We start from the raw sequence: 20051 nt of genomic DNA, 5'->3' as shown, positions 1-20051 counted from the left end.
CGGGTCATGATGGCTGCAAACACAGGGGTGCTGTGCACTGTTTTTGTTGCCCAGTACGAGCGGAGTGTAGGTTTTTTCACTAACCCCATGTTAAAAGTAATGCCCAAAAATTTTTTAAGTTCTGGGACATTTGTGGGGATCCAGGAGCGGGAATGGATGGAGGTAGGATGTTGGGATGTTGGGATATATGTTGACGGGCATATAAATTGGTTTGGTGGACAAATAATTGGAGGACTTCTGGGGTAACATAAATTTGGAAAAAATCTAATGGGGTAAAATTTGTGACATTTACATTTATACCGGGGGTTGCTACAAATGGAGGAATTTGAGGGGAGAAGGACGGGTCAGGATACCATAGTGGCCGGGGAAGGGCACTACTTGGACCTGCCTCTGACGTTTCAGCAGTGACGACCGACTCCGCTACCATCGGGCTGTCGGATCCCGAGGAGGAAGCCGAGTCGTCACCATCCGAAAATCGCTCGATTTCAGAGGCAGACTCTGTATCCGAGCCTGAACTGCTGGAGGCAAGAAGCATGTATGCCTGCTCGGCGGTAAATGTTCTCCGCGCCATTACGGTATTTTTCACTGCCTAGCAAAAAAAAGAAAAAAAAATACTACAATTTTTTTTTTTTTTTTTAAATTTTTTGAGAATTTTTTTTTAGATTTTTTTAACCCTAACCCTGATCCTAACCCTGATCCGAACCCTGATCCTAACCCTGATCTAACCCTGATATAAGGAAAAAAAAAAATCTAAAATAAAAATTCTAACTAAGGGGGGATTCTGACGGAGGTGATGAGGATATTTGGGGGGGGGGATATTTTGGGTGAGGATATTGGGGATGAGGATGAGTGATTTATAATAAAAATTGGTGTTTTTTTTTCTGACAGAAACGGCAGCAAATGTAGTCTCTCTCTCTCTCCTCTCCCAGATCAACTACAAGGGAGAGAAGAGGGAGGCAGACCCAAATGCTGCCATTTCCAAAATATTTGGGGTATTTGATCACTGTGATAGGGTCTAACACAGTGTTCAAATGTCAGGAACCAATGAAATTAATTCCTGACGTTGCTAGGTGGAAGGAGGCAGACTTTGGCGGTCGAACTGCGCATGCGCCCGCCATTTTACACGGACACGAGAAGGAGGGGGGTCGGGGGAATGCCGTGGGAACTCGGTAACGAGACCCAGGTACCGGGGGGGGACCGAGAGGGACCGGACAAGGACCGTTCTCTCACATTTGACTGTTAGATCACGTCAAATGTGAGAGAAACCATTAAAATCCATTAAAAAACGGCATTTCATTTTGCTGGTACATGCTTGCCGTTATTCGGTTAATAACGGCGATCACCATACCTTTAAATGAAAAAACCGGCCTGAACCGTAATCTCCAGGGTCTCAGCTACCCCCGGCAGCTGAGACCCCGGAAATTTTCCGACTCTGGGGGGCGCTAGACCCTTTTTTCCGACCGCCGTTAAAAAGCGGCGGATCGGAAAAAGTACCCTAATATGTCGCCATTAAAAGGCGTATCGGCGGTCGTTAAGGGGTTAAGAGCTAAGACTTTTTCTATGTGCACCAAAGGCGTTTTTATGTGAAATATTCACATATATGTCTAAAGCTGTGTTAGGCCGATTTCACACATCTGGTTTTCGCCGGTTTGCCGGTTCCGGCGCACGCCAGTACAGTGTATACAGTACAGTGGCAGCGCGACAAGCGCTGGTCATATGCTGGCATGTGACCGGAGCATGTGACCCAGAAGTTACAGCACGGCCACTGTACTGTATACACTGTACTGGCGTGCGCCGGAACCGGCAAACCGGCAAAAAGCCAGATGTGTGAAACCGACCTTAGTGATCACTTCTTCTTTGCTGAGATAATCCATCCACCTCACAGGTGTGGCATATCAAGATGCTGGTTAGACAGCATAATTATTGCACAGGTGTGCCTGATGCTGGCCACAATAAAAGGCCACTATAAAATGTGCAGTTTTAGGGTATGTGCGCACTAGGCGTTTTTTTCACGCTGCGTTTTTATGTGCGTTTTTGTCTCAAAAAACGCACCTGCGGCTAAAAAACGCGACAAAAACGCATGCGTTTTTACCGCGATTTGGTGTGTTTTTTGCTGCGTTTTTGCTCACTGCGTTTTTAATCCGTGCACAATGCCATTAAAGATTGTTGATGAAAAAAGAAAAAAGGTCTGATGTCATTTCCTTCTTCAAAATGTTCATTGTATGCAGGAGAGCAGACAGCTGCAGAACTAGTATATGCAGGAGAGCAGACAGCAGCTGCAGAACTACAAGGCTCAGCATCCTCCATTCAGGACTGTATGCAGGAGTTTTTTGCCCAAAAAGTAAAAAAAAAATTACATGGGCTTCGCTATATTTTTGTATGCTAGCCAGGTACAGCAGGCAGGTACAGGCTGCCCCTAATCCCCGGCTGCCTATTTGTACCCGGCTGGGAATCAAAAAATATAGGGAAGCCCTTTTTTTTTTTTTTTTTTTTATTTCATGAATTTCAAGAAATAATTAAAAAAAAAAATGACATAGGCTTCGCCCAATTTTTGAGTCCAGCCAGGTACAACTAGGCAGCTTGGGATTGGAATCCGCAGTGCAGAGTGCCCATGCTTTCTGGGCACCCCCACTGCGAATTGCAGTCCGCAGCCACCCCAGAAAATGGTGCTTTCATAGAAACGCCATCTTCTGGCGCTGTATCCAACTCTTCCAGCTACCCTGGTGACTGTGGCTCGCTGGGTAATAATAGAGTTAGGGCTAGTTGTATATTATCAGCTGGCCCTAAGCCCGAAATTCATGGTGTCACGCCAATATTAGACATGGCCACCATGAATTTCTAGTAATGATAAAAAAAAACCACAACACACAGAAAAATATTTTTATTAGAAATAAAACACAACACAATTAGTGACTCCATCTTTATTGAAATAAAGAACCCCCCTCCGCAGTAATCCTGGGTCAAGGGTCCCGCGCCGTCCAATCCGGATCCAATATCATCTGATCGGTTTGCTGGAAGGCAAAGCGATCAGATGATGTGTCAGGTTAAAGGACGTGAATCACATCACACATCAGCTGATTGTATAAAAGCCGATTATACAATCAGATGATGCATCAGTGCAAAAAAAATAAATAAATAAATACTCACGTCTGTGCTGATTACCGGCAGCTCCTGCAGCAGAGTCTGATCCTGTCTCATCGCTGCAGGAGCTGCCGGTAATCAGCTGATGAAGTTCCCTGACGGCAGGATCAGCTGATAGCCGGCCGCGAAAAACCCGGCGACACCGCGAGAATTACGATCAGCTGATGCGTCAGGTGACTGCATCAGGTGATCCACCGCCAGGTCCTGCAAGCTTCGTACGTGCCACGGGGAGACTGCACACAGCCAAAGCGGCGGTACCGGGACCCTGCAGACAGGTTGAGTATATATGACTTTTTTTTTTTTTTCTACTGTTCACTTTTGTTTTCGCCGCTGCCTCCACCTCCCGCCCAGACATGGCGCCGCACGGAGCTGACATGGCACCGGGCGGGTTGTGGACGCAGCGGTGACGGTATCGGGAGGATTCATGCTTCTGTGTTTACCAACAGAAGGAATCCTCTTCCTGTACACGTCGCTTTACTACCCACCTCCTGCGTTTATAGCTGCGTTTTTAGTCATAGAAACGCAGCTATATGCGTTTTTCATTGCGTTGTTGAACATCTCATTGAACTCAATGGGTGAAAAACGCAGTGAAAAACGCAGAATTAATTGACATGCTGCATTTTTGTGGTCACCACAAAAACGCAGCTACAAAAAAACGCTGTGTGCGGACAGCACTTCTGAAAACCCATAGACATTGCTGGGGAAGCAATGTCACTGCGTTTTCAGCACAAAAACGCGGTTCAAAAAACGCCGCTAAAAACACAGCAAAAACGCCTAGTGCGCACAAGGCCTTACAGTATTGGGGGTGCCGGGGGCAGAAGCTGGTGTGACCATCATTTGCTTCACGCGGTGCAGCACATGTCCTTCGCAAAGAGTTGATCAGGTTGATGATTGTGGCTTGTGGGACGTTGGTCCGCTCCTCTTCCATGGCTGTGGGAAGTTGCTGGATATTGGCAGGAACTTGAACACGCTGTTGTCTACACTAATTTAGGTCATCCCAGACATGCTCAATACCTGACAACCTGACATGTCCGGTGAGTATCCTACAGTGCAAGAACTGGGGTGTTTTCAGCTTCCAGGAATTGTGCACAGATGCTTGCAACATGGGATCATGCATTATCAGCTGCAACATGAGGAAATGGTTGTGGATGAGGCACAACAATGGCCGCAGGATCTCGTCATAGTATCTCTGCATTCAAAATGGCATCAATAAAATACACCTGAGTTCGTTGTCCATAACATACATCTGCCCATACATTAACCTCACCGCCACCATGGGGCACTTCATTCATAACATTGACATCAGCAAACCGCTCACCCACATGATGCCATACACTGTCTGCCATCTGCCCTGTACAGTGAAAATCAGGATTCATCTCCAACTGGCCAGACACCATTGAATGTGAGCATTTGCCCACTAAAGTCAGTTACGACATCAGACTGCAGTCAGGTGGAGACCCCGATGAGCAACAGAAGAGTTTCCCTGAGACGGTTTCTGACAGTTTGTGCAGAAATTCTTTGGTCATGCACTGATTGTTGCAGCAGCTGTCCGGGTGGCCAGTTTTAGACAATATTGGAGGTGAAGATGCTGGATATTGAGGTCCTGGGCTGGTGCTGGCAACTACAGTTGTGAGGCTGCTTGAATGTATGTTCTCCATATACTCTGCCATATTCTCTGAAATGCTTTTCGAGACTACTTATGGTAGAGATATGAACATTCAAATCATGGGTAACAGCTCTGATGGACATTCCTGCTGTCAGCAGCCAATTACATGATCACTCAAAACTTGCAACTTCTGTGACATTGTGCTGTGTGAAAAAAACTGCACATTTTAGAGAGGCATTTTATTGTGGCCTGCCTAAAGGCCCCCGTCACATTTAGCGACTTACGAGCGATCCCGAAAACAATGCGACCTGATAAGGATCACTGGGAGGTCGCTGGTGAAATGTCACAGTCCAACCTTACCAACGACGCAGTAGCGACCTGTATAATTATCTCTGCTGTCATTGGGACCCTGTCACACAGTGTCAAACACAGCGATGAGTCCTGCCCAACAGGACATCGCCTTTGAAGAAAATGGTCCCAACCATTCAGCAATGACCGGCGACCTCACAGCAGGGGCCTGATCATTGGTAGGTGTCACACATAATGAGATCGCTGCTGCGGCACGAAAACTGTGACACAGCAACGATCTCATTAGCGATCTCGTTGTGTGTGACGGGGCCTTAAGACACACCTGTGGAATAATCATGCTATCTAATCAGCATCTTGATATACCTCACCTGTGAGGAGGAATGATTATCTTGGCAAAGGAGAACTTCTCACTAACACAGATTTAGGCCCCCTTCACACATCAGTGATTTTGGTACGTATGTCACCATTCTTATAAGTACCAGAATCACGGACATACGCAGACCCATTATAATCAATGGGTCTGCACACACATCAGTGATTTCTGACTGATCGTGTTTTTGTGCGGTGCTCATGCATGTCCATGTGTTCCGCACGGAAACAAGTCCATTTTTCTCCGGCATCACTGATGTCACACAGACCACATAGTGGTGTGATCCGTGGGACACATACCAGACAAAACACGTATCTTTGAAATAAAATTATTTCCTATACTCGCCTGTCTCCAGCGATGCTGTATCCAGCCGCTGCAGTCTCCGGCTTCCAAGCCGGCTAATTATGCTCATGAATATTCACTGCACCGCGACTCAGAAGCAGCAGCTGCGGGGAGACAGCAGCGGCCAGAGACGTCAGCACCACCGAGAGCAGCGCTGGACACAGGTGAGTATAGAAGTCCCTGATCTCCATGTATTATCACGGATAGCACACGGAAACCACGCGTGTGCCAAAATCACGGCACACTGAGAAACATATGCATCTTTAACACGTCAGTGAGAAATGTGTGCTTTTGACTGACGTGTGAAAGAGCCCTTAGGCAAATTTGTGAATATTTGGGATAAAAAGGCCTTTTGTGTTCATAGAAAAAGTTTTATATCTTTGAGTTCAGCTCATGAAAAATGGGAGCAAAAACAAAAGAGTTGTGTTTATGTTATTGTTCAGTATAGATGGAGGATCTCAGCAGAGCTGTAGCAAGACTGTCCTTTACCCAGGACTTTTCCTCCCTATCATAAAATGTAACTTAACATATATATTATATTGTATTCAGAACTATAATGTGTATATATAGTGGGCTTATATCACAACCATAAATAGAAGTAATAATCATCTTTCTATAGCGCCAATCACCAGTCAACACCTATATATGCCCAGATACAAAGTGCTACTTAGTGCATGGACGGTGGGGAAAAAAAAGGGACCAGATTCTGATATGGGGGAACTAAGAACATAAGGTTAGTAAAGTGAAACGTGTTGTCATAGGGCGCATGGTCATTGGGTATTAACCCATTTTGGTTAGCGGATTCCAGAGAACTGGACAATAAATTGTACCACTATAATGCACACATACATCGTGCCACTATTCTGCATGTACATATATAGGACAACTTTAAATAAAACACGTACATACACACATTAGACACACATACACACTACTGACAAAAAGTTAGGGATATTTGGCATTCGGGTAAAATTTATGTAAAATGAAAAAGTTCACACTACAGTGATATTTTATCATGACAGTAGGGCTTTTAAGGAGAAGCATGCAATGGTGATTTCCTCATCTCAAACAAGTTATTAAATCAAAAGCCAACAGTGATGGATATACACCCCAAAAAATGTCAATGTCTCAATAACTTGACATGTGGCCTTCAGCATCAATTACAGCCAACAATGAAGTCTCCTGCTGGTCACCAGTGGAGTTATCGTCTGCTGAGGCATGGTACCCACTCTTCTTGAAGTTTGGTACTCAGGTCATTGAGAATCTGGGGTACAGAGTTATGGCCTTTACATAGCAAATCAGCTGATCCCATAAGTGTTCTGTGGGATTCAGGTCTGGAGACAGTGCAGCCGCTCCATTTGAGGTACTCCAATCTCCAGCAGCCGTTCCCTATTGATGCAACCTCGATAAGCTGGAGCACTGTCGTCCATGAAGACGAAATTACTGGCCGGTGTTGTTCATGCAGAGGCACAATGACTGCATTAATGATGTTATCCAGTACTAGGGGCTTGTCACGGTACCATTCTCAAAGCATAGGTCAGTTCTGTAATAAGTAGACACACCTACCCATACAGTAACACCACCACCACCAAAGGTTTGTCTCGTGACAACAGTGGCTGATGCATAGTGCTTTACTTGACCTCTCCACCATCGTTGGCGACCATCATTTCTGCTCAGCGTGAATCGACTTTCATCAGTGAACAACACTGAGGCCCACTGGTCCCTTGTGCAGCGTAGATGCTCCCTAGGCAATGCAACAGTGGTCAGTTATATTTGCAGGTCATTTAACACACAGACCACGCTGATGTAAACAGTTTTGAATGGTCAGATGTGACACTTGGGTGCTTCTCGCCTCCCTTAAATGTGCCAGGAGTTGTGTGGCACTCATCATCCAGTTCTAAAGAGCATTGTTCCCAATGAAGCAGTCATCAGTGTGGGTTGTGGTCAAAGGATGTCCACTACTGTGTCTTTCTGTGACTCTTCCAGTCTCTCTGTATCTCTGTTGCAAGATGCTGGTGACACTCTGTGACTCTCTAAGCTCAGTGGCCACTTCCATCTGAGAACATCCTGCATGAAGCCTTTCAATGGTGAGGAACTGTTAATCAATTGTTAGGTGTTGTCTTGTTCTCATGATGTCAAAATGTGAACAGCCTGATGAGGATGACTGCTTATATACCAATTCTAATTGAATCTCAAAATTTATTGGGCGATTCATGGAATAAACATCTGTTGTGAATTTTGTCATAAAGCTCCTTGTGAGAGAACAGCAAGTTGTGCAAAAAGTCCTGAAACACTGAACAGTTTTACATAATCATCTAAAAGTTTAGGGATGGTCACATTAAGTTCACCTTAAAAGGTTAGAGGGCATTTTAGGATAATCCTGAAATTTCACTTTAAAGCCAAATATCCCTAACTTTGTTATACTTTACACAATACAAAGAATACACATATTTTAAATCTAAACACGATATACACATGCAATAGACACACACTCCACATGTATGACACGCGCGCGCACACACACACTAATAAGCAAAAGGCTAACAATGTTTTTATTTTCAGGCTCCATATCTCACCGTTCACTACAGCTTTGAGCTTGGGACTGCCTACATTTTATATCTTGGCTATCTCCTACATAATCTTGACTTGCAACCATTTAGAATATGATTAGTTCTGCAGATTCTTCTCATGTCACTGCATTGTTACTGTTTTGCTCCTAAAAATCTAAATATAATTTTTTATTATTTTGTTAATTTTGGCTTTCAACAATGCCTGAATAATTCTGGACATGCTCTCCATTAGATTCAAGCATGTCTCAACCGAAATCTGATCCTAGGACTCTTCTACACGTTCCCAAATGTTGGTGTATACTGGTTGACTCACTTGGGTATGTATACAGCTTTTTCTTCAACTCTACCCACAAGTGTTTGATTGGGTTGAGGTCTGGAAACTGTGGGGCCAATCCAGCCCCTCTACTTCATTGTCAGTAAACCATTTCTATGCTTCGGGTCGTTGTCCTGCTAGAACAGTATGTCAATCTTCTCATACCCATAGTACTTGAGTGTATGAAGTAACTCGTCTTGTAGGATACTCACATATAGCTCCCTAGTGAGACCACCATCCATCCTGGTCAAGTATCCAATTCCATTGGCTGTAAAACAACTCCATGTCATCAGACTTCCTCCACCAAATATGACAGTTCCTTCAATTTCTCGATCCGTTAGCCCCTTGTTTCTTCCATACCCATTTGCCTCCTCAGAGCCGTCTATTGACTTTTGTCTCTCGCTACAAATAACCTATTTCCAATCTTCTACTGTTCACTTTTCAGACGTTTTTGCAAATTCTAGCTGACGCTTCTCATGACGATATTGAAGTCGAGACTTCACCTTTTTTGGGTCATGATGCATGATGTTGCATGATGTTGTCTGTAATCTCACTATTATCAAGCATATGAGCCGCCTCCACCGTCGTGTTTGTTGCGCCAAAACTGATAGACCTTGTGATGAGCTGACTTGTTGACGCCTATATTTTGCCTGAATTTGATTTTTTGGCTTTTGAATGGATGGACAGACTTTATTTCATATTTTTCCAACAGTCACATGATGCAGTCGTCAATTTTCTTGCTCCTTAATTCAAATCACTGACCTTTCGCTTGAGAATAAATCTAATAACACACTGAGCTATTAGACAATGTGAGAACAGATTGTAATTTGTAGTATACAGAAAGAAAAAAATCCTGAAACAGGAGCAAAACAGTAACAATGCAGTGACTTAAGAATCTGCATAACTGATCATATGTTAAATAGTTGCAAATCAAATTTATGTAGGAGTTAGCCAAGATGATTGTTTATATAATGAAGGTCACCTCGCGCTCAAAGCTGTAGTGAATGGTGAGATATGGAGCCTGAAAGCCAAAAGTTACCGATTTGCTTGTCACTGTATAATGATGCAAGATATTGACTTTTTTTCTTACCGGAGCTGAGCTGATTATTTCATTTATTGAAATAGGTGTCTACCGAGGTCTGAGCGGTCAAATGTTTTGCTGCATATATATATATATATATATATATATATATATACAGTATATAGTCATAATATTAAAGGGACTCTATTCACCAGGTTTTTGCTTGCTCCACCATTCAATGTTTATAAGGCTATGTGCGCACTAGAAAAGTGATTTTTCTTAAGAAAATTTCTTGAGAAACTTCTGGGAGTTGAAGATTAAAAACCGCACCAAAAGCGCGGGAAAAACGCATGCGTTTTTGCCGCGTTTTTTTCGCAAGTTGGTCCCTGCGTTTTTTTATGCTGTAACTGCAATAAATAATATAGATAATCGATAGATAGACAGACAGACAGATAATGGATAGAGGGAAAGATGGATAGATGAATAGATAGATAATAGATGAGAAAGACCTATATAATGTCCCACCTCCCTGCATATTCTAAGCTGGCACCCTTTAGTGACTTTCATGTGGCACTAAAGGGTGCTTAGCCTTGTATTTAGCCAAAAAATAAATAAAAAAAAATGACGTGAGGGCCCCTCTATCTTTTGTAGCCAGCTAGGGTAAAGCAGACGGCTGCAGCCTGCAGAACACAGCTGGCAGCTTTACCTTGGCTGGTAATCCAAAACAGAGGGCACCCCATGCTGTTATTTTACATTAAATAAATAATTTAAAACAAAAAACGTGGGGTCCCCCCCAAATTGGATCACCAGCCAAGGTAAAGCGGACAGCTGGGGTCTGATATTCTCAGACTAGGGAGGTCCACTGTTACTGGACACTCCCCAGCCTAAAAATAGCAGGCCACAGCCGCCCCAGAAGTGGCGCATCCATTAGATGTGCCAATCCTGGTGCTTCGCCCCAACTCATCCCGTTGCCCCGGTGCGGTGGCAAACGAGGTAATATATGGGGTTGATGCCAGATGTGTAATGTCACCTGGCATCAAGCCCTGGGGTTAGTGATGTAACGGCGTTTATCAGATACCTGACATCACCAACCCACTCAGTAAGAAATAAAAAATAGACAACAAAAAAAGTTTTATTTGAAAAAACACTCCCCAAAACATTCCCTCTTTCACGAATTTATTGAAAAGAACAATGAATTCCACGTCCGGCGTAATCCAATAAGGGGGTCCCACGATGATCCATACCATAGTCACTGTCCCAGTCAATGAAGAATAGAATGTTCCCCATTGGCTGGGAGAGCAGTGCACTGACCTGAGCTTACATCAATAGCCCAGGTCACTGCAGGGGATGACGAGCGCTGACTTCAGGAGGTTAGATGAGATCATTACCTGCTGTCACGATCTCCAGCACTGCTGACGTCAGCGCTGTCACTGCCTTCTATGCCCGCCGTGTTCTCAGCAGTATCGCGAGAGCCCGTGACGTCACCGCTAGTGACAGTCTTGGGCCGCCCGTGAGACGGGCATAGACAGCAGTGACAGCGGTGACGTCAGCAGTGCAGGAGATCGTCACTGCAGGTAATGACCTCATCTAATCTGACAGCAGTGCTCGTCATCCCTGTGGCTGCCAGCACTGCAGTGTGAGAAGCTGCTGATGCTGCAGCCAGACACTGACACACTGAAGTGCAGGCAGAAGTGGGGCTGGAGCGGGACACAGACTGCACGGGGACCTGCCGGAGGTCACACGGAAGTGCTTCCGTACAGCGTCCAGGGAGTGTGATCTGTGTGTTTACTCTGCTCCGCTTCCTCTTCCTGTCATAATGACATAATTTCCCTGCAAAACGCAGGGCAGTGATGAACATTACCGCAGGTAAATCGCGGGTATACTGCACATGATTTGCTACCTGCGGTATACCCGCGGTATTTCGCGATTACATTACAGTGAATGGAGTGAAATACCGGGGGTACCTGCGGAAAAGAAGTGACATGCACATTTTCTCAAGAAATTTCCTCAAAAAATTCTGCAGAAAGAATTTTCTTGAGAAAAAAAACGCAGTGTTCGCACAGCTATTTTTTTTACCCATAGGTTTTGCTGGGAAATGTCTGCAGAAAGATTACAAACATTTCTCAAGAAATTTCTGCAGCAAAACCGCGGATAAAAACGCAGTGTGCGTACAGGGCCTAACTGTCCAGAAATTCCTGGACAGTTCGTAAAAATAAATAATTTTTTTCCCTGTGTGTAAAAATATGATCCTTATTAATATTTAGGCTGGAGAAACTTGTACACTGTGCATAGGTAGAAAGCTGCCAATCAGTGCTGGGGGCGGGGTTATACAGATCTAATGAATACAGAGAACTATGTGGCAGCAGGTTTATTACTCTTTTAGTGATAATTTCCTGCTATTAAAAAATTAAGTATTTTTGTTGAAAAAACAGCAAGAATCCCAGTAAGTAACACGCCGCTGAAATCAGGGTCTCTGGCTCTACATTATGCTGCTCTCAGATTATTGAGCAAAAGCCTTTTGACAAGATTCCTTTTAAGTACTAAAATAGTGTCTGCATGCAGCCACCACTAGGGGGAGCTAACAGAAGACAGAATTCTACATTTCCCAATAATGGGTTTGCCCCCAAAACAAAATGTATTACTTATCCACAGGACAGATGATAAGTGTATGATGACTGGGAGTTCAACAACTGGGATCCCAACTAATGTAGAAAACGGGCAGTGGTGCACATGTATGCCCACACTCCATTAATTTGTATGTGACTGACTGTAGCATCCATTACATCATGTATGCCCACGCTCCATTCTTCTCTATGTGACTGACTGTAACATCCATTACATCAGTCTTATAGAAGTGCTTAGAGCGATGGTCCCACATCACACGGCTCCATTCACACTGAGGACTTTGGGACCTCCGTTCCTGGGATTAGTGCGCCCCCCATTTCTCGTCTATCCCGTCCATAGATGATTAATGTTGTTTACGCTTGTTTGTATCTAGAAGACTGTGGCCAGACCTTTACTATCGCTCACCAAAGATTTCATATTTTGCTTTTTGGCACACCTTCTGCCCTCATACATGACCTGAGATGATAATATGGCAGAAGTCATTGGGGTCCCGTGTACACGGATCACATGTAAGGATTCGGTTTCACATGACCCTTCTTCTACCACTAAAGGGATTTTAAGTGTGAAAACTAACATTACATTTTGGCTGTATCCTCGGAGCGTGCATCATTGTTCTGACCTCAGTGTGGAGCCAGCACTATGAATATGTTCTTGTGCTTTGTACTCTGTTATTAGCCTCAGGGGTCATTGTCCGTCCAGATTTCCCCTAATCACATTGTCTTGTATCTAATATATAAGACCTTAATTAAATACCCAGACGCAGGTCCAGAGATGAGTGATGAGATAGGTACAAGCGTGAGAAAATCCCCCTTTCCAGCCATCTTTATGAAGCCCCCGCGTATTGTATTCCATATGCTCCAAAGCAAACAGCGGCCGTAGATTCCCCATCGATGTCTGCAGCCATGATGCACGAGCAGAAATATTCCAGTGTTATTGGAGATAGCAGGCCTGGCCATGTCACTGACAGATTTTTGAATGTCACCTCCATCTACAAAAGCCTTTAAAACCTCCATAGTCCAAAAAATCTAAAGGAAAAATGAGAAGAACAGCAAAAAGAAAAAAAAGCAATACCATTAAATTGCTGGGAAGGATTGCGTCCCTAGGTAAAGTTAATATTCGCTCGTTCACTCCAAAGGAATTAAGTGTTTCAGTTCCGAGCTCAACGAGATCGTATTTCATGAGGTCTATTGGTTTTAAACAACAAAAGCCATAAAGACAGAAGTAAAAATCTATATATGTCATGTATTGGCCGGGAGCAGATACGGCTCTGTGGCTCAGCTTTCTTCATCGGAGCAGTCAGGGACATGGACGTAGCATCAATCACAGCGGCGTTACTACAAGTGCATGTAGGGGGCTGTGGAAGTGATTGGGCATGCTGGGTGTTGTAGTTAGCATCTGGAATACGCAAATACTAGATTTGCAGGTGGAGAATCCACAATATATTACTGTACGACCAATGTGAATGACATTTGTCCTAATCTCATCCATAGGCTCTGGATATAATCTGCAACAGAAATTGACCTTTGGTCAACTTCTGAAGTCAGTGCTAGCTGCAGATTTCCTACACTTATTTCAACTGTGTTGCATAGGACATCTGATGTTACAGATCCACAGCAAAATCTACGTCCAGATGCCTTTCCACTTTCTGTATCCTTTTTTTCAATCTAAATAGAGTGAAATTGTAGTGCTAAGTAGTGTTGAGCAAGTAGTTATTATTATTATTATTTATTATTATAGCGCCATTTATTCCACTTTACAAGTGAAAGAGGGTATACGTACAACAATCATTAACAGTAAAAAACAGACTGGTACAGGAGGAGAGAGGACCCTGCCCGCGAGGGCTCACAGTCTACAGGGGATGGGTGATGGTACAATAGGTGAGGACAGAGCTGGTTGCGCAGTGATCTACTGGACTGAGGGTTATTGTAGGTTGTAGGCTTGGTGGAAGAGGTGGGTCTTGAGGTTCCTCTTGAAGCTTTCCACGGTAGGTGAGAGTCTGATGTGCTGAGGTAGAGCATTCCAGAGTATGGGGGATGCACGGGAGAAATCTTGTACGCGATTGTGGGAAGAGGAGATAAGAGAGGAGCAGAGAAGGAGATCTTGTGAGGATCTGAGGTTGCGTGCAGGTAGGTACCGGGAGACTAGGTCACAGATGTAGGGGGGAGACAGGTTGTGCATGGCTTTGTATGTCATTGTTAATGTTTTGAACTGGAGTCGTTGGGTGATGGGAAGCCAGTGAAGGGATTGGCAGAGTGGCGAGGCTGGGGAGTAGCGAGGGGAGAGGTGGATTAGGCGAGCCGCAGAGTTTATGATAGATTGGAGTGTTGGAAGGGAGGCCAGAGAGCAGGAGGTTGCAGTAGTCGAGGCGGGAGCTGATGAGGGCATGCACTAATGTTTTTGCTGATTATTGGTTAAGGAAAGCACGGAGCCGGGAGATATTTTTGAGTTGTAATCGGCATGAGTTGAAGAGGGCTTGGATGTGTGTCTTGAAGGATAGAGCAGAGTCGAGGGTTACTCCAAGGCAACGTGCCTTGACTATTCGGACTCGCTATGCTGTTAGCGAGTACTGTCCACTACTCGCATATTCGTTATGAGTAGCGGGGCACAGTGTAAGTCAATGGGAAATACTCGCTAAGTAGCGAGTAGCCTGAAAGCCGTACTATTCGCTACTCGCACAAAAAGTTCAGCTTTCGGGTTACTCGCTATTTAGCGAGTATTTCCCATTGACTTACACTGTGCCCGCTACTCATAACGAATATGCGAGTAGCGGACAGTACTCACTAACAGCATATCGAGTACGAATAGTCAACTACTCGCTCAACACTAGTGCTAATGTCTTAATATATATTTTTTGTATAGAGGTGGAAGCCCAATTCCCCTACACAGATATGGATTTAGAAGATTGTTGTCACCTTTCTTGCCGTCCGGTTGCATACTTTCCATGGGGTGGTGATCTCCTAATTCAGGCCCAAAATGTGCGCACTATGATGGTGCTATACAACGCAGCTTTACCTCTGCAATATCACATTAGCACAGTGGTAGTGAAGCTCACCAAATCCATCCATTCGGCCTTCTTCAGAGCAGCGCCTACAAGCTCTAAAACAAAGAGCTTGTAAGCACTGCACTTCTTGCACTAAGAGATCAGCTCCTTATGATACAATGCATCTATGATCAATAACCAAGGCAATGAACACTAAACTATAAAATTAAAAATTCCTCCATTCATGAGCAGAGAGGATTTTTAATAACAAGTAAATTGCAAAGTTGCTTGCTTTTACACACACTTTGTAATGCTACCTATTTAAGAAGATGAAACAATCTTTTTAAAGGGAATCTGTCAGTAGGTTTCCGCTACTGCATCTGAGAGAGCAGTATGATATAGACAAAGAGATTCTGAATCTAACGATATACCACTTAGATTACTGGCTGCAGTCGTTCTAACACAATCTGAATTTTTAGGTTTAGTCATGTAGCTGAGCCCAGGGAGCTGTCCTCGCCCATACCAGGCTCTCTATAGAGAGTTCTCACTCCATTTATAGAAAGAAGGGTATCCTTGACCAAGTTAAAGTCAACCCCCTTAGGAGTACCCTCCATCAGTACAAGCAGAACATCTCTAAGAATGGTCAATGTGGTACCGAGGACCAGTATAGAAAACAGAAATGTGCAGATCGGGTCGATAATTTTGTATTCTGGCTTAAAATAGATGACATAGGCAGCAACTAGGACACCTAAGCTTTGAAGCAGATCTCCCACTACATGAATAAAGGCAGCACGTACGCTAGGGTTATGCAGCTCGCCATTGCTATGTGAATGAGTGTGAGTATTTTCACCTCCGTGACTGTGTCCGTGTCCAGTCTGATGAAGTGTCACACCCATTATAATATTCACGGCGACTGCACAGCCAGATGTGATTAACATCGCTTCTCCTTCAATTTCATAGTTTCCGGAAACGATCCGTTCTACAGCCAAATACACCAAGACGCCAGTCACTACCCAGATGGACAGGACTGACAGGAGGGCTCCCAGGATTTCTGCCCGATGCCAGCCAAAATTCATAGTTTTTGTAGCTGGGCGAGGAGACATCCAGAGGGCAAATAAACTGATCATCATGCTTGCAAAATCTGTTAGTAGGTGGGCAGCATCAGTCATGATGGCCAAACTGTGTGCAATGTACCCGCCTATAACCTCTCCAATCATGAACAGCAGACAGATGCCACATAAAGTTTCTTTCGCGCATGTTCCTTCTCTGTATTGTGACACTCATGTCCTCTGTTGGAGTGGCAGTGGTTCTTCCCCTGGTTAACCAATTCAATGTCATTTAGATTCGACATATATGCGAACATTTGGTTAGGGAAGTCTTTGCCCGAAACTCCAGAGTACGACCGGTTCTCTGCGTGGAGCAGTTGCAGCTTCTCGCTCACATCCATATTGTATACGTTCCGTTTGTTCGCTGCACAGCTGTGACTGGCCTCACCAATATCGGGATGTCTGTCCCTTATCCACCGAACTCCGTGTGAATGAAGCGCCAAGTGCAAAGAGCCGGCTGCAAAAGTTCCCTAATCTCTAACAGCAGGAGCCCCTCCATTCATGGCCAGCATCGGTGCACACGGCCGCGCATTCCAGGACACCGGAGGGAGCCCGAGGTGAGCGGCGCCCATGTCATCCCTATGGAGAGACTCACGCGGAGCAGCACCCAAACCTCATATACGAGTGCTAATATAGAGGGTGCACCTAAACTTCATATATATGTGCTAATATGAGAGCAGCACCTACACCTCATGTATAAGTGCTACCATGTAGCCTGTACCTTAGGTATAAGGGCTCATATGAGCTGTCCTCGCCCATATCAGGCTCTCTATAGAGAGTGTACATTGACAGTGAGTTGTCAATCAGAGTAGGGGGTGTGCCGGACTGCTGAGCGCATGTGTTTCAAGTCCTGTAATGATGGGGCTCCGGCTGCTTAAACAAACATAGCAAATAAACAAAAGATCAGATTGTGACAAAACAGGTATACCTGAGCTTTTTATGTTAACCCTTGCAGCATGCTAACTTTAGCTTGTATAGCAAAGACCTTCTGACAGCTTCACTTTTAATAGATAACTGGCTGCATTCCTGCAATCACCACTAGAGGGAGCATATTTCAGTAAGCCTAGTAATAAGACAGCAGCACACACATAAACTCCCTCTAGTGGTGTCTGAATGAAACCAAACAACATCCAGATAACATCCATTCCTGATCACTGAGCCTCAGTTTCTGAACCTGGTACACACCTTTTAAGTCTATTTACACAGAGAATTTAGGGAGCTGTATTAAAGCAACATGGTTCTGACCCATTAAAAGAAGTGTTAAGACATTTTGAAAGACCCGTTGATAAAAGTGGAGGTTCACGTCAAGCAGTCGGAATCTTATAACAATATTTTGTTGTTTCAGGTGCAATTGCTGGCATTGTGGATCAACCTATGCAGAACTTTCAGAGAACATCTGATGCTCAGGCCTCCGCTGGACACAAGGCCAAAGGGGTCATCTCCGGTGTAGGGAAAGGGATCGTTGGCGTTTTCACAAAACCAATAGGAGGAGCGGCAGAACTTGTGTCGCAGACAGGATATGGTAAGTGGCACAATGACCACAGGGGTGATCTGAATGAGCTATGAACCCACAGAAATCTATAAGAAACAAAGCATGCACAAAACGCTGCAGGTTGCTGAATCAGCCTCAAGCATCTTGGCTGTGAATGCACTTTCAGAATGTCCCCATGGTTATAGTTTTTTTTTTTATGTCACAATCGACACAATTTTTTAATTGAACTAAATTAAACTGAAGTTTTTCCAAAGATAAGGCAGCGAGTTCATTGTGAAAACCCATTTAAGGGTAAGAACGCACTTTGCTTTTTACCTGCTTTTTGCTTTTTAATTGTTTTTTCTATATGGGTTTTACACTGCAAAGCTGAGTTTTTGACCAAAGTTCTGCAACAAAAAGGCTGCAGTTTGAACTGCATAGTGCGGTTTACAAACCCAAATTCCCATAGACTTTGCTTGAAAAGCAGAACACATCCATTTTGGCATTAAACACTGCAGTTGAAAAAGCAGCAAAAAAGCAGGTAAAAAGCAAAGTGCGTTCTTACCCTAAAACTTCAGTAAGAAGTTCTGCGTTACAGGTGCCTCTAATAAACTGGCGAGTGCATATAAAACAAACTTCAAAAGAGGCGCAAATAGAACAATGAACTGGATGCAAGCAAAAAAAAAGGCGTAAACTAGACAAAAAACAGGCACAAAGGCGATGAAGAATCGAGTCCTACATACAAAATCTGCAACACAAAAAACTATATAAAAAGGATGTAATAAAAAAAATGCACTCAAAAACACAATGAAAAAACTCACGCAAACTAATTTCTTATTTGGTGCAGATTTGCTGCAATCTGCAACATCAAGAACTCGCCACATTCTCATCATGGGAACGTAGCCATAAAGGTTTCCCGTAACTTTCTAACACGTGTATAACAGTCTGATGCACAGTGTGAGTTCTGCCTGTTGGTGCATCTGACTTAGGCCTCGTGCAGACATCTGTTTTTTTTTAGCCTATTATGCTATTCATATTCAGGGTTTTTTTTGTATCCTTTCAAAAAATCTTGTTGACATTTCTGTTTTTGATTCGAGTGACAGATGAAAATTACCCATACTCAGTCTCTTGGCCCCTGAAAATCATTGGCAGAACACGGCCGGCATCCATGTGCCATTGTCTGTATTGTCTGCTGTTACCATTGTAAGGGCAGGTTCACATCAGCTTCATCCCATTTTTTCTTACTTGTCATCTGTCTACAATCATTTTTTTTTACAGCAGGTATTAATAATATAGAGACTTCTATGTTACAGAATTGCAATGTAGCTGTAAAAATCTGACTCTGTTTTTTGGGGGTTTTTTTGCGCACCTGTAGACTTGAATGGGTGAATCTCATCTGTCTTATGGAAAAAAAAACTAGTGAATGCGCCATTTTTTTCACACGCATCTTCTGCCTATGAAACCAAAGTGATTGCATGCCCCATCGATTAACATTGGCCTGAGTGCAATCTTTTATTTTACAGACAGCACTCAGAAAATAAGGTTATGTGAATAAGTCCTTATGAGTGAGAAAATGTTTTTGTTGGGTTTTTTTTGGGAGGTGGGGGGGGTTGGGCAAACAACAAAATCATCAGTGAAACTCTGATGGTAAAAACTGATGCACTGACAAAACACTGATGAAAATGGGACCACTTTTTGCATACAAAAAAAACCCCACTGCTGTCTGAAAAAAGTCTAACAACAGGTTGGACCTTTTCCAATACTTTGATATACCTGGACATCATTTCCAGCAGCATTGGGCTCATATAAGTCCAGGGGCAGTCACACACGGAAGAACAGTATATGGGCTCTTTGTAGTCCAGTGATATGTCTGTGACAGGAGCTGCTTTGGAGGTGTTAGTGACCCCCCTTATCTCATGACTCCCCTTATCTCATGACCCCCCTTATCCCGTGACCCCCTTTAATTCATAGTCCTCTTAACTTTTGGCCTCTTTACTGATTGGCCTCCTTAGCTCGTGACCCTCTTACATTGCCCCTTAACTACTTGGCCCCTTCCCTTGTGGCCCAATTACCTGTTAGCTCCTTTACCTTATGGCCCTATTACATTGTGTCCCCTTACCTCTTGGTCCCCTTACCTCTTTGGCCCTCTTACCTCTTTGGTCCCCTTACCTCTTTGGTCCCCTTACCTCTTTGGTCC

The 20051-nt window shown here is 44.0% G+C and overlaps 2 protein-coding genes across 2 annotated transcripts in view; one reads left to right on the top strand and one right to left on the bottom strand.

Annotated features, from left to right (window-relative positions):
- Positions 1-20051, top strand: part of VPS13B (vacuolar protein sorting 13 homolog B) — a 1405890-nt gene that overhangs the window by 1372895 nt on the left and 12944 nt on the right. Inside the window, exon 59 of the mRNA XM_075353076.1 lies at positions 17729-17905. Within this exon, the coding sequence (XP_075209191.1) occupies positions 17729-17905 (177 nt within the window). The remainder of the gene's footprint in view (positions 1-17728; positions 17906-20051) is intronic.
- On the bottom strand, positions 15763-16724 carry LOC142243749 (proton-coupled zinc antiporter SLC30A2-like). The gene is given in 2 exon segments (XM_075315954.1): positions 15763-16508; positions 16511-16724. Coding segments are annotated over 2 exon segments (960 nt in total).

Source organism: Anomaloglossus baeobatrachus, chromosome 6 (genome assembly GCF_048569485.1).
Source record: "Anomaloglossus baeobatrachus isolate aAnoBae1 chromosome 6, aAnoBae1.hap1, whole genome shotgun sequence".
NCBI classification, from domain to species: domain Eukaryota; kingdom Metazoa; phylum Chordata; class Amphibia; order Anura; family Aromobatidae; genus Anomaloglossus; species Anomaloglossus baeobatrachus.
The sequence above is the reverse complement of the archived record's forward strand: the minus strand, read 5'-3'. Positions and strand labels throughout refer to the sequence as shown.